Consider the following 16,020-nt stretch of genomic DNA (forward strand, 5'->3'; position numbering starts at 1 on the left):
CTTTCTGAGCTGTTTTGATGTGACAACCAAAGAACCTCCAGCACTGTCTTTCCTTTTATTATTATTGTTCGCGCCTAAATTGTGAATTGACCGACTAGTTATGGTTCCCGATCCAGTAAGATCGGGAACCATATTGTTTCTGGTCATGGTGTCTGTGTGTGTGTGTGTGTGTGCGTGTGTGTGTGTGTGTGTGTGTGGGTGCGTTTGTATATGGTCCCAAATGGGGACGAGTATATATTTCCTCACCTTCCAAATGCGGACCCCCCGCCAAATGGGGACGTCCCCATTTGGATTTTCATTTTTTACCTGCATCTGGGGACGAAATACGACCGTTAAAAATGTGCCTGCACAATTCTGGCGACGTCCCCAAATATACCATGTTGTACGGTTACAATGGTTCCACACTTTGACACCACGTGGCGTATCAACGCAGGTGCCACACTCACGATTCTGGGGATGTCCACGATTGCTTTAAGCACTACATATGACGTCATGGTGTAGCGAAATCGACGCGGTAAATCACCTCACGTGTTTGCGCTCTTCACGTGTCACCATTTTTGCTGTTTTGTTTGTTTTCCAAATTTATAAGAGTACCGTATATCGGAGTATCAATGAACGAGATCCACCGAAAGGTAAGCTATGAATGATTATGTTAGTCGTCATTTGTAGGACTATGATAACTTTTTCTCAGCCTACCGGTATCAGTTCAAGGGGAGGCTTGTTTCTGACAATGACATGTAGGTTGGTTGGCTAGCCTAAAGAAATAGATTCACCTGCCGCCATGTCCCGAAATCGAAATGTTGTACACTACGATGTGGGCCTACCATGTATGTAGGCTATTGTAAAAACAAAATAATACAGGTTTTAAAACCCAAACCTTTTCTTTTTCATAAAAGTGCAAGCTCTAGTGAACTCACGTAGGCCTTTTACATGATTTGCGAAAATAAATCCGGCCATTTTGAAATGTGGCCTTTCACAGGCAACGTAAGTTGTACCATGCCAAAAAAGTAAAAATAAGCAAACTCACTCAAGCAATTTACTTTAAGTTGTCCAAATCTTCCAATGTCCGTGATATTGAATGATTTTGGTGATTATTTTATCTAAAAAATGACTTTTCGTCATGTAAAATTTCAGTTGCCTGTGAAAGGCCCCGTTTCAAAATGGCCGAAGTTTATTTTCGCAAACCATGTATAGAGGTTCTTCATGTGACGTCACGTCGTGACGTTTAGACGGCCAAAATGGCCACCTGCCAATGCATTTTCCTTTACGTTGATGGCCAAAATGGCCGCCCTAAACCATTGGCCGCCCTAAACCGTCAGTGAAGAACCTCTATACCATGGGGCCTGGGGAAATTCCTCCACACGCACCCGACCTTTATGACACATTTTTACCTAGGCAGGCCTAGTTTTTATGCAACTTCACACCAGGCGGAGGAAGTCACTGGGAGCCACGTATATTGGCCCCCAGTGGTTTCCTCCGCCTGGTGTGAAAGAATCTATACTACAATCAAGATGTACAGACCGGGGTCGCTGGCGGTACGTACCTATAAGTCTTTGCAGTAGTCTCGCGCGTACCGGATATAACCCATCAAGCTTTTCTCCTTCAAAGAAATACTGCGTTGCACTCAAGTACCTTGGTCGAACGTAATCTTATTCACAGCCTGTGAATAAAATTAACGCTCGACCAATAAGAAAGCCGCATTACCCTGCATACAAGGTTGGACGGGTGATCACTTAGTGACAAGTAAAAATAGAATCAGACCACATGTTTCTATGGAAGTTGAGCGCAACACAGTATTTCTCTGAAGGAGAAAAGCTTCAGGTTATATCGGGTACGTGCGAGACTACCACAAAGACTTATGGGTACGTACCGCCAGCTCCCTGGGTCTGTACATCTTGATTGTAGTATAGGTCTACGGATATCTAATGATGTATAAGATACGCAGCACGCGCAACCACGTATCTTTTCAACATGGTTTCATCGAGGAAAATCTGCGAAAAACCGGTCTCCTGCTGTTGATATTTGACTATCGTAATGATGCTTGACCGGGATGTGCATCTGCTCTTTTTTAAACACAGTCCTATTCAGGTTTTATTGTAAAATACTTTGCAAGCCTTGAGTTAGGCCCGAAAAACTCATGGTATCAAAGTGAAACCAACAACAATCTTCATGATCATGCAACGTTGACATTGTCGTGTCACACTGGTCATCCTCTGTTGGGGATCTATCTTTTTAAGTTATGCGTGGGATCAGAATGATGTCATTTTGTAAACAAAGGTATGCATCTATAGCATGATAGAGGTTTTTCACATGACGAGGTTTTGATGCGCACGCATCGAAGTATCTTTTTTAAGTTATGCATTGCGTGATGTCAGAACGACAGAATGACGTCATTTTGTAAACAATGGTATCCATCTATAGCATGAAAGAGGTTCTTCACGTGACGTCACACCATGACGTTTTGACATCCAGACGGACCACCAGCCAACATTTTCCTTTACGTTGACGGCCAAAATGGCCGCTTAAAACCATTGTCGACGTCAATATGTAACATCAGGGAATAACCTCTATATATACACACTTCCTATAATTCCTCAGCTTATTTTGGAACTAGCATTTTCCTCCTTTGACGTCATTATAACATTCAAAGCTGCTGTTCAACCATGACTTTCACCTTGGCTTTGTCAGTCCTCGTCATAGGCCTATTTTCCTACTATGACATCACTATTATTGAACATACAGTGCCACCATTATAGGAAGGGAAGGGTGTATACTATAATAGCCAGGCCTGCCTACATGTACAGTCTATACCATCTCTTGGCAGAGAGAGTGCAAAGCCAAAAAAGAAGTGCCCATGCATTGGTGAAATTTTGTGTACAAAATAAACTTTCAAAATTGTTTAATAAAAACACGTCAGGAGACAGAAAAACATTGAGTAATGTGATGATGGGTTTTTAAAAATTTCCGAGGACGACTTTTTCATGGTAGTACGGCTTTTTGAAAACGAAACTACTTGACATCATAATACAATGTAATATACAGGCCTCCACAAGATATTCTCTGTGCCTTAGAGATGGTATACCTAGAGTATTATGCCCGCTTCTGTATTCTGCTATATAACTCAGGAACCGCTTGTCCAGTAGACTTGAAATTTTTATGGTGTGAAGGCCTAGGATAGTTCCCTATCGATTTTGGGCCAAATCCAAGATGGCCACCAGGCCACCATACTGTTTTTTGCATTCTGCCGCTTAAATTTAGAACCAAGTGAGTGACAAACCTGAATTTTCTGTGGTGTGATGCTCTAGTGTAGGGGAGGATCCCTATCCATTTTGGGCCCGACCTAAAACCAATCATGGCCGCTAGGTGGCCCTCTTTGTTTTTCGCATTCCGCCCCATAACTTGAGAACCGAGTCAGTGTAAAAAACCTAACTTAAATGTGGTGTGATGTTCTAGTTAAAGGGAGGTGTCATATTCATTTTGGGCTCGACCTAAAATCCGTCATGACCGCCAGGGGGCCATCTTTGTTTTTTCGCATTTCTCCCAATAACTACCGAGTGAGTGAAAAACCTGAAACTTCTGTGGTGTGATGTTCTAGTGAAGGGGAGGTGTCCTATTGATTTTAGGCTTGACCTAATATCCATCATGGCCGCCACATCTTTGCTTTCACATTCCACCCCACAACTTACTGAGAGAGTGAACAACTTCTAGGTGTGACGTTTGTATTTGGTGCCAATTGGGGACATGAATCCGTATTCGTCCATGCAAATGCAGACCCCGCCAAATGGGGACGTCCCCATTTGGAAACCTGCAAATAAGGTCCTAACAACTTGCTCTTCTTTGTACAGGTATTCTACGCAAAGTCCACAAATGGATAGGCTAGAATAGAAGTCGAGTCCCCATATAAGTGGCTTAGAAAGGACCATCCCGGTCTATGCCGTACAAATGGTGGCAAAATGTATATGTGCATGTGTGTCCCCATTTGTGCTATGAAATACATTGTGTCCCCATTCGACACCTTAGTATGCATAATGTTCTAGTGAAAGGGAAGTGTCCTATCGATTTTAGGCTTGACAACCTGATAATAATATCCATCATGGCCGCCACATCTTTGCTTTTCACATTCCGCCCCACAACTTTATAGAACCGAGAGAGTGATAAACCTGAAACTTCTGTAGTGTGATGATCTAGTGTAGGGGAGTGCTCTATCGTTTTGGGGCTCGACCTAAAATCCATCATGGTCACCAGGTGGCCATCTTTGTTTGCAAATTCCGCCTTATAACTTGAATATCGAGTGAGTGATCAGTCTGAAACTTCTGTGGTGTGATGATCTAGTGTAGAGCAGATTCCTTGGCGAGTTTGGCTACACCCTAAATCAATCATGGCTGCCTGCCCCACAACTCAAGAACTGTTTGAGTTACACAGGCATGAAACTAATGTCATGAATGTGGCCTGATGGCCTAAATTAGGAGTGCTACCCTATCAATATATGACCTTGCACGATATCCAATATGGCTACTCTTTCCCTTACACTCCAGAACTTCAAAACCACTACAGCGTCAGGCCTGCGGATGCGGGTGCTCACAGCGATTCGTCTCGATCGTGTTATGTCTTATTGCATGTATTGTCTAGTTGATAAAGTGTTGATAGGCCTATACTTGTCAATAAATGCTCAAAACTCCTGTGCTGTCGCAATGATTCTAACAAAACATTCTTTAAAACCAGCATGGAGTTCATGTACAGTATACATTGTTTAGGAATAAGACTGAACACGCAGTCTTTTAGGGCTTTCTGCAAAATCACATCATACAATAAGCCTAGAGTAAAAAGGCCTATATGACAATGTATGAGATATCACACGCTTTTAGCACGGCCCTCATCAAATTTGGATTATTTCACAACCTAAAGGAAGAAATCCATGGTTTACGAGGCATGCAGGGTGTCTGCATTCTTCAATTTGATGGTATTTCTGTGGACACCGAGTGAGGTAAAAATAATTTGAACTCGGATAACACCGATCCACTAAAGCTGGCATTATATTTTAAACTATTTGCAACTGGGCCCAGGAATTTTATGGACACTTGCATCAAAAATGACAAAAACTAGAGGTGTCCGGAGTTCGCGGGGCAAACTCGGAGGGTTCCCGATGGTGTTTTTCATCAACCCAAAAAGCTGCTGCGGCAGTGCCTTTCGTTCGGAACCCATTCTAAAATTTTGTAATAACCAGGTAAAAACTAACAGAGCTCATTTTTATGCAAATTAGTTACATAACTAAATAACTGAAAAAATCAAACCCACATGCACAACTTCAGCATATCACCTATCATCCCTGTAAGTTTCAGTGTTCTCGGTCAAGCGGTTACGGAGGAGTTGTCCGGAAACAATTTTTTTGTCAATATGTGGCCAAAATTAGCCATAAAACAATAGATTTTATGCAAATTACATAGCCCATAAGGATAATTCCTGCATTATTCATATCCCCCAACTGATGCCTGTACCAAATTTCATTGAAAAACTCCTAGCTGTTTGGACTCCAGAGGTGATAATAATAATAATAATAACAAGAAGAAGAAGAAGAAGAAGAAGAAATATTTTTATAGTGGAGTAAATACAATAGTCTTCCCCAGCTTTTTGGCTGGGGAAGCCTAATGACTCCCTCAGCATTGTAGGAATTGGTGCCAAATTCGAACCCTTCCCCAAGTCGCCTATAAATGTGCAACTCCCCAGAAAATCGGGACGTCCCCATTTGAAAACCAGCTGGAAGAATTTTTTTTGAAAGTATCATTTACCTTTTATGATATATCAAAATAGTGAGATTTTTCTGATTTTTCGATATATCCTGGTAGTAAACATGTCCCCTGAATGATTGATGAATTTGTTCTTATTTTCAACTAAAGGAACATCTCAAAATTATGATTTGAAAATTTTGATACTTCCAAGTATTGACCTTTTCTCAGTAATATGAGCTGCTAGCTGCGCTAATTGGTGCCAATCCTTATTTGGGTATGACTTCTCAATGATACAGTTGCAAAAAACCCAAAAATATAAAAATATAAAAATTTTGATATTTCGATATATCTCAAAACTGAAATGATATTTTTCCATTTTTTTTTCTCAGAAAGTCTTAGCAGCATGTAAGCTATAATGTAGGGTAAATTTGGTTTTGAAAAATTGATTCACAAAAAAATAAAAGATACATGACTCTCAAAATTATGTAATAACTTTGTTATGCAATTGGTCATGATGTCAACTATGATATCATTCGATAGCCAATGAGTTTCTCCACCAGAGGTGAAAATTTGGGTTCAAGAGGATCAGCTGTTTCTGAGAAAATGTGCAATAACTGGTGTCCATTAACTTCTGACCATGAGTGTACCATTGCTAATGATTTAAATTAATTAGTCAAAACAAGCGAAAAATAGTGAGAAAAACACTTTATAATTTGACGCCAATATGAGCCTACCTAGCCCCGGTCTCAGTTCGGTGTCATTTTTGCGAGTCGTATGGTCTTATTATTCATTGTAATAACTTTGAAACCAAATAGGCCCTGATTCTGAAAGTTGTTTCCTGAGTAGCAAGGGTTGTTCTTTAAAATTACATCTCCAATTGATAGCTTCATAACGTACTTATTATGGCCAGGGCAGGTCCCTGAACTTTGTGCTGTAGGCCAAAGAATGATGATTTTCGTCGTATTCTATGGCATTTCGTCGAGTTGTACCTCTCTTGGAAATGTCTGTCATTTCTTTCACATTGTCCAGATGTCAAATTCCTTTGGTGGACAGTTTTTAAATAGGATGTCATATAGATTAGGAAAATCAAGTTTGAGCAAATTCTCAAAATTTTAACCCCCTGATGTATACCTTCATTGAGACAGCACCACCATTGAATATATTCAGAGGTTGGAGGATTTAGGCCTATCAGTAAGACGGGAGTATGTTTTTTGAAAGTCTCAATGCTATATTTGGAGAAGTATTGAAAAGATATTTGGTATGGCAGTCTACAGATATAGAAATTGGTCGATGAAAAAAATATAATTGCAGTTTGCTATTTGAAAAAAAAAAAATTTGAAATATGCAAATTTGTTTTTGAAGATTTTTTCGACCAATTAGTGTAGGCCTGTTGCGATGTTTTTGCATGAAATTTTCATTTCTAAATTTCTTTTCCTTTCCTTGCAGACAGTGCAAGCCTCCCACTAGCAATGCTATGACTGCCTCCTTCTAATGTAGCTACTATCAGTTGAAATGGCTTTACCAACCATTCTGTTCCCAAATTCTGTTGATTTCACTTCTTGTTTGCAGATCTTTTCTGAATTGAGTTTTGATTGCACTGATGTTAATATATTAGGCTACAATAGTATATGTTTTTATCATTACCCAGATTTTTTATTTGCATTGGAAATCCTTTTTTATTGTGATTTTCCATATTTTGTGGCATTTTACCGCCCCCATGGGCAAAATGATAACTGGGAGTCGCTGCAGTGGCTTTGGTAGGCATCATTTATTGGTAAGTCAGGCAGGTTTATTTAGTTCAAAATTTCTCTGTTATTGTTTAAGGAGTTCTTTTATATCATTATTTCAGTATGGTTCTTCTTGTCTTTTTTCATTTTAAGAAACCATGCTTCCTAAAGTTCTTACTCTCAAATAGTGAAAAAACACGCTTTTAATTATTTTTAGCGGATACAATTCATCGCGCAAAAGACGTTGAGATGTTGTCGTGTGTATACAGGGCCAACATTTAGGGTAACATGTGGGGCAACATGTTGCCCAGGTGCGATGTTATCGAAAATGGTTGCAGTGTGTACAGTCATGACAGTTCGGAAACATTCAACAACATGTTGTCCAAATGTTTCTCAAATGAAAATTCAATTTTGTTGTCGAGATGCTAATGAAGTTACCGAGTTTTATCCAATCAGAAATAGGCCACAAATCACATGATCAACCTTAAAAGTCATGTGATGTTGTCAAAATGGCAGCTTCCTAGGAATGGTTGCTGGGTGTAATGGAAGAACTGATATCCATTTGGGAAAGTTGTGCCTGTTTGTGGGATGCAAAATAATGGCAGAGGCCCCGACAATATGTGCTCTTTCTCTTGGAATCTTCCACTGCTTTGAATTTCCCTCCAAAATAGGCTTATTATTCCCTCCAAAATCATCATTTTCTCAGAAACATATAGCAACAAGTTGCCCAACGTGTTGTCGAATTGTTGTCGTGTCTATACAAGGCCATTGACACTATCCGAGGTGAGCACATGGTCGTGCACCATTTCATTTGGATATTTGTATGAGTTCATCATAAATTCCAATCAATCTCCCTAGATTTCAAACTGCAGGATGTCCCAGATAATTTAACTTGTTTACTTCCCAAGATGATCAGACAGAGGTCATGAAAAAATCACAATACAATAATAGTTTAATTTTTAAAAATTGATGCTAACATTTCCCAACATGCAATGGTAAAATTTGTAACTTCCTCCAATTTTTTTGGGACTCGAGTCTATACAATACCGCAGTGTCCGTCGTCGTCGTATCCTGTGGCACGTTTCTAAACCACTGGGGCTATGAACTTGAAACTTTGTACACATGACCCCCTAGGTCATGTTAACCCTGACACTAAATTTCGGTTTGATCTGATTTTCAACTTGCCCACCAGGGGGCCAAATGTAGATATCTAAAAGTGTGATATCTCGCTTTTTGATGACTGGTTTTTGAATAAACTTTTGTGGTAGGTACTCATAGCAAGGATACATCATATATCTTACGGGTTTTTAATTTGACCTACTTTTCAAGGTCACAGAGGTCAAATGGCGTAAATTCGCCATTTGCCATTTCAGTGTAACTATGGCACGTTTCTCAACCGTCACAGCTATGAACTTGAACTTGGTACATATAACCCCCTAAATTTGATAATCCCTGGTGCCGAATTTCGGTCCGATCTAATTCTCAACTTGGCCACCAGGGGGCCAAATGTGGATACCTAAAAGTGTGATTTCTCGCTTGACATGTTTTCGATAAAACTTTTGTGGTAGGTACTCATACCAAGGATACATCATATGTCATACGGGTTTATAATTTGACCTACTTTTCAAGGTCGCAGAGTTCAAATGGCGTAAATTGGCCGCTTCAGTTTAACTATGGCACATTTCTTAACCGCCAAAGCTATGAACTTGAGACTTGGTACATATAACCCCCTATATTAGATAACATCTGGTGCTGAATTTTGGTCCGATCTGATTCTCAACTTGGCCACCAAGGGGCCAAATGTGGATCCTTACTAAATTCGAGAAAAGTTTGTTTGTTTGTTTTACTCCCACACCGATTTACCACCGCGATTTACTCCCACACCGATGGGCCTACCGACCCAAAATTTTGCATGTAGTATATTAAGGGTCCCGAGAGTGCCCTAACGAAGCATAGTCTTGCATAGAATATTTCACGTCCTGCATACACTTCTGCTGTTCTGCATATATTTCTTAGATTTTTCTTGTCTTGGATATTAATATTTAAGGTCCTGCACATATTTTTCGTCTCCTGCATATAATTTTAATGTCCTGCATGTATTTTTCTTGTCCTGAATATAAATCTAAAGTCCTGCATGCACTTCTCATGTTCTGCATATATTTCTTTTGTTCTGCATAAATATTTCATGTCCTGAACATATTTCTCAAAATGTCCTGAATAAATTCCCTTTTGGCTTGCCATATATGACCTTCTTTTCAAGGTCACATAGGTCAAATGGCGTAAGTTGGCTGTTACCATGGAACGTTTCTTTAACCACAATGACCAGTGATCTCAAATTCAGTCCACATGTAGCCAATAGGTCAGGTGATCTCAGGGGCCGATGTTGGGTCCGATCTGCTTCACCGTTTCAAGGTCAGTGAGGTCAAATGGTGCAAGTTGGCCGTTGCACAGCTACTAGAGCACAATTCTTAACCGCGATGACAATTGATCCCAAACTTGATACAAATGTAACCTATGGTCAGGTGATCTAAGGTGTCGAAGTTCGATCAGATCCGATTCACTATTTGGCCGCCAGGGGGCCAAGTCTGAGAACCTTAGAAATGTGATTTTTCCTTTATGAGTACTTCCCTGATTGCCACCAATTTGATAACATTGGTACATCTAGCGACTACAGTATGTCAGTATGTGTCACATGGATTTTCGATTTGACCCTGGAGTCAGATGGCAATTTGACTGTAAGCTATAGAACGTTTTAATGTAACCATTCGGCATAGAATGGTCAACTACATATCGCTACAGTGAGCACAATGGGCTCTTGCTATTTTATTCTTTCCAGGGATAATTTTTTCCAGGAGGATAGGTCAGGGATGGCCATGAAGGACAAGCAAAGAGTTAGACCATGACCACCATTCCCCTACCCTGGAGGAAATCGGATCTACTCTACATCGCATTACAAGAAAAATTCTAACAGATAAAATATGAATCTGTCATTTTCAGAAGTAACATTTGAAGATGAGGTAGAGGATGATGTCGATAATCAGACTGATGAGGACGATAATGATGAAGGTGAAGATGAAGGTGGTCATGATTATGATCAGGATGAGTCTGATGTTGGTGTTGCCGAGGCGGATGCAGGTATGTGGCCAAGATATAAGGATGTCACATCACAGTACCTGTTTTGCCAAAATTTCTTATGATTCAGTGGCTCACTCCCTGCAGTACTCAGCTGCCGATTTTGGATTACTTAGCAGTCAACTGCGTACCTCATGAGACAAACGAAAACCTTCCGAAGTGGTAGCATAAATTGCAGAGTAGCCTCAGTCCTTAGCATGATCAGGGGTGTTAGGCATAATGCAAAAATGGCTAATTTCCTGAAATGATGGTCGTAGGTTTACTCTCTTCTGGTAGAAGCCACATATGAATTGGCTTTCTAATATGACCTATTTTTCAAGGTCACAAAGCTATGGACAGCTAACTGAGTTCAAATATACACTTCGGTAATTTCAAAGGCCATGGTCCATTCTTGAGAATTTACCACCGCATAGTAATCACCTGTGATGCATTTTAGTACTACCGTCCTACTGACCTAGGTCTGCCTGGACCCTGGCCTTTAAGGGGAACCCATGAGCTAAAGTGCAATCTCATTCCTTGTCTGGCTGAAATAATGATGTTACATGAGGAAAACACAATGTTTCTGGACCATTTTAGCTTTGGTATGTATTATGTGAATTATTCCAATTTTGTCAGGTCTGCAATGAAAATATTTGACATTGTTCTAATTCTAGTTCCAAGTTCTAGTTCCAAGACTTTGAAGACAAAGAAAACAAAGAAGAAAAAGGAAGCGCCCCACACATCAAAGAAAGGTAATCTAAACCTGATGAAAAGAAGCAATATTAATTGAAAAACGTTAATGGTACAGAAAAGATGGACCTGTGCTCTCCATGTCGTTACAAACCCTGCCAGCATCTTGGCATGAAACTGTAGAGCAAAGCTAAAAGCCTTATAAGAATCAGGGAAATAGGTCTACTTAGTTTGAGTAGATTTAATTGAACTTTCTTAGCTAGGGCAGACTTCCTTTGGATGTTGGTAAAGTCCATTTGCCCTCTCCTTCCTCGCCCAACCTAGGTTTGAACTCCCATTACCGTCAGATCACAAAAGCCAAAACAAAAAACTCCTTTTCCACGATATTGGTGATTGGGTAATATCATCATTAATTGTAACAATAATCAAGGGAGATTTGTCAATTATCATGACTTTTCATCATTTTGCATTTTGCAAATTGCATTAATAAGACCAGGTGAGGTTCGGTTGTTCACATTGGCTAACGGGATCAGTCGGTAATATGGGTACCAGTTCAACTAGGAAGTTGCATGCGCTGGACTGACATCCCATTCTGGGGGAGTAGATACTAGAGCCACTTATTGTCACAGAAACCGGTGATAGGCAAAGCCCTTTGGCTAGAACAGGCTTTACTTTTTCCACTCCTCAAGATCACAAAAGGTCAAGGCCTTCTTATCCTGCATACATGTAGGTGAATAATGTTAAACACATGGTCCCTGACTATTTTATTGTGGTTTGAATGATATTCCCAAGCACTTATCCTTATTTGTAATGGGTTTTTTCAGCTCCATGGACTGATGAGCAAAGGGAAGCAGTCCTAAGGCACTTCCAGCGTCACATAGCTCTTAAAAAGTGCCCAGGAAAGAAAGATGTAGACGATTGTAAAAAAGAGGAGCCATGTGTTAAAGATAGGGATTGGAGGAACATCAAAGATTTTGTGAGACATCAAATTGTGAAAGCCAAAAAAAGGCAGGCTGATCAGTATAAAAAGTTCAAGTAAAATTTATTGTAAGAAGATGTTTTGAGAATACCGTTACCGTCACATGGGATGACTTTGAACAGCGGGGCGACTTTGAAACCCCCCAGAAATGATTCTTGTGACGAGAAACATCTACAGCTGGGTGTTCAAAGTTACCCCACTGTTCAAAGTCACCCCGTGTGACGGTACTTGGGTTCTGTATGTCATGTGCATGTATGTCGACTAAAGTTTGTGCAGCCAAACTGCCAATAGGCAAAAACATTGAGTCGGTGGCTGATGTGATTATTTTCTCGAGCTAAACTTTCTCCATAAATATGATAAATAGATATCCTGAACATCAGGGGTTTTGTATTGCACTCATACCTCCCTTAGCTCTATCCCTGAGTTTGAAGGGGGTCACCTATTTGTCACAATTTTTCACCGTCGGGTTTACGGCAGCCAATCAGGCTTCATGTGTAATATGGTACCCCTGATGTCCAGGGTGTAAATAGAGGGCCTGTGACTGAAGGCTAGCAAAGAACAGCAAAAATCTGTGGAACGATGCATTGGTCATTATCATCGTCTCTATAACCAATATATTCAGTTAATCGCATTGATGAGACTTTTTTGCCATTTTCAGAGTGGACAATTTTTGCAAAAATGTCATGTCATCAATCATTGTTTAAGTCAAATGGTTGGCGCAGTGTGCATTTGCACCAATTTACATGTACTTAGTATATCGGTGCAAAATGTACACATAACTGTATCATCTCCTTTTGCAATGTATCATGTGTGTATGCTTGCAATTGAATTCAAGTTGGGACCACCTTGCTCATTGGGAGGTGCCCGTTTGAAACCTGGAAGGAATGTCTGGACATTGCATGTCCCTATTATCAATAGTGTAGATGAAGAGTCCCTGTTTGGTCAGTAAAAGACAAATCTCCCAATATTTTGGTGTTTTGTGATATCCTCTTCCTAAATCATCTTTTGACTAGGACTTAATAGCCTGACTTTCTTACTTTGGAAACTTAATGATAACTTTAGGTGTTTAGGCACGTGACCAATACTATTTTGGGCACCATATTAGAAATCATGTAAAATCAGGTGCCTGACATACAAGGTTTGAGCCCAAGTTTAAGTCATGAACTTGAGTGAGTGAATAATTCCACAGTCCAAATAACTAAATACTTTGTAGAGGGCTCATGGTTTATAGCGGGTCATTGCGCTTTCAGTGTCACTCATATTGTGGCGCTTTGAATCACTTCAGAGTGTAGTGTGACGCTACCAAAATGTATGCCCTATAACCAAAGCGAATTCCGCTATTCAATATCAGAAAAACGGTTTGATAGGGCTTTTAGTGTGAACACAATGTATCTCAGGCTACTGAGTAACAATTAGTGGGAGCAAACAAAATCGTGTTTCTATGGTTACTTAGACAGTCTGGCACCCAATATAACAAAAGTTATATGCAATGGGGAAATATAAAATGTGTAAAGTTGATGTACTCGGATAAAAATCACTAGTACTTGTGGCAAGTGTTTGTGGCTAGATGACATTGATGATATTATGTAGAGAAACATTGCATACTACAGTGTGGTGAAAAAGCTCAAACCCACACTGTGGAACAAATTGTATAGGTATTTGCTGAATTGTTGTATACTTTGATTAATTGTTCATGCAAAGTCAATATCATGGCCTAAATGCCTTAACATTAGACTTACAGTCGGCTTATATCTGTGAAATAAGGCTGTTGCATTAGGGTCGGTAACAAGCAGAGGAGAGGAGTGGTTTCATATTTTCAGTGTCTGTAGTACCGTCACACAAGGTGACTTTGAACAGTGGGGTAACTTTGAACACCCGGCTGTAGATGTTTCTCGTCACAACAATCATTTCTGGGGGGTGTTCAAAGTCACCCTGCTGTTTAAAGTCACCCTATGTGATGGTACTGATGATCTTCAACTCGGGCTCCAGCTATTGTGCAGTGGCATGCAGTTATGTTCATCAGTAAGCCTGATGTAACCTTGTGAAAAAAAGTCCTAATTAAATTACTTAGTGAAGTTTGAAGTATTTTTTACTAAAACTATTATACCATTCACTGTAAATGATAGTGGCTCAGGAAAGTAATTATCGGACCGGCTATTGGCGATATATAGTACTTAGAGGGTGCCTATTGTGTTGTGTATGCCTGCGTACAGGATGTGGTGTCCTAAAAATCACTAAAAGGTGTGTACTTTATCAAACTATGCTCCTAGACAAGGCTCAAGAAAGAGCTTAGTTTTTATTTGGGCAGGACTGTAACTCCTAATTATTGAGGCAAATGACTTCGCACTTCACAAAATCTAAGTTTAGTATTATTGGGAAGCCATTGCTGAACCATCTAAAAATCTGTTACTGTTTATTACCACTTCATAAGGAGTAAGTCTTCATATTTTCTGATTATTTAGTAGGGCATTTTATGTTACCGAGGTAATCAATTTTCATTTGCTGAGGAAATGAGTATACATGTATTAACTAGGTCTAGGGGCTCACGATCTCAACGAATAGATAGTGCAGGAATAGAGTCCCCACTTAGTCAACACAGAGTGTGTCCTTCTGCTCAACCCTTGTCAAATGGGGACAAAATGTACAGAGGCATTTGTGTCCCCATTTGTTGGATTAAATATGGGTAGTCCCCATTTGGCACAAAACATATGTATGTGTGTCAAACTATGCTCCTAGACAAGGCTCAAGAAAGACTTTAGTTTATATTGTTGGCAGGTTATCATGGTTATTGAGGCAAATGGCTTTGCACTACACAAAAACTAATTGTAGTATATTTGAAAAGCCATTGCTGCACCTTTTAAAAATCTGTTACTGTTTATTACCACTTCATAAGGAGTAAGTCTTCATATTTTCTGATTATTTAGTAGTTCATTTTATGTTACCGAGGTAATTAATTGTCATTTGTTGAGAAAATGAGCATACATGTATTAACAGAGGGTCAAGGGGTTTGTACAAAGTTGTTTGAATTGAGGGTCTTGGGACCTATCTAAATTTGTGTGCAAACTTCTACAGATAGGTTCATACACGAGCCGTGGAAAAAAGAATATCAATAGATTTATACAGAATCTCCTCAAATTGCCATCCTAGCATCAAGATGATGAGGAGGTGTTTCGGTTGTCTAAACTGGGTCCCTTATAGATCTGCGACTGTATCTCGATGTGCCTTTCTCTCTTGTATTTGTTGCCAAATGGGGTCACTTTCCCCAAATCGACCACACAAGTTTGAACCCCTAGCAAATGGAGCCCCCACTTAGTCAGCACAGGATGTGTCCTTCTGCTCCATCCTTGTCAAATAGGGACAAAATGTACAGAGGCATTTGTGTCCCCATTTGTTGGATTAAATATGGGTAGTCCCCATTTGGCACAAAACATATGTATGTGTGTCAAACTATGCTCCTAGACAAGGCTCAAGAAAGACTTTAGTTTATATTGTTGGCAGGTTATCATGGTTATTGAGGCAAATGGCTTTGCACTACACAAAAACTAATTGTAGTATATTTGAAAAGCCATTGCTGAACCTTTTAAAAATCTGTTACTGTTTATTACCACTTCATAAGGAGTAAGTCTTCATATTTTCTGATTATTTAGTAGTGCATTTTATGTTACCAAGGTAATTAATTGTCATTTGTTGAGAAAATGAGCATACATGTATTAACAGAGGGTCAAGGGGTTTGTACAAAGTTGTTTGAATTGAGGGTCTTGGGACCTATCTAAATTTGTGTGCAAAC

At 39.8% G+C, this 16,020-nt stretch overlaps 1 protein-coding gene across 2 annotated transcripts; it reads left to right on the forward strand.

Annotated features, from left to right (window-relative positions):
* Window positions 1-235: 235 nt before the first annotated feature.
* Window positions 236-14,579, forward strand: LOC135499651 (nucleophosmin-like). Of its 2 annotated transcripts, none has more exons than XM_064790537.1 (4): window positions 236-632; window positions 10,451-10,588; window positions 11,239-11,316; window positions 12,079-14,579. In XM_064790537.1, exons 1-4 carry the CDS (start codon window positions 485-487, stop codon window positions 12,291-12,293), a joined length of 579 nt encoding a protein of 192 aa, XP_064646607.1. In that variant the 5' UTR covers window positions 236-484; the 3' UTR covers window positions 12,294-14,579. The 2 variants fall into 2 exon arrangements, with proteins under 2 accessions (XP_064646607.1, XP_064646605.1); XM_064790535.1 differs by lacking the exon at window positions 236-632 and adding an exon at window positions 9,451-9,865.
* The last annotated feature ends 1,441 nt before the right edge of the window (window positions 14,580-16,020 follow it).

Source organism: Lineus longissimus, chromosome 15, assembly GCF_910592395.1.
Source record: "Lineus longissimus chromosome 15, tnLinLong1.2, whole genome shotgun sequence".
Taxonomy (NCBI): domain Eukaryota; kingdom Metazoa; phylum Nemertea; class Pilidiophora; order Heteronemertea; family Lineidae; genus Lineus; species Lineus longissimus.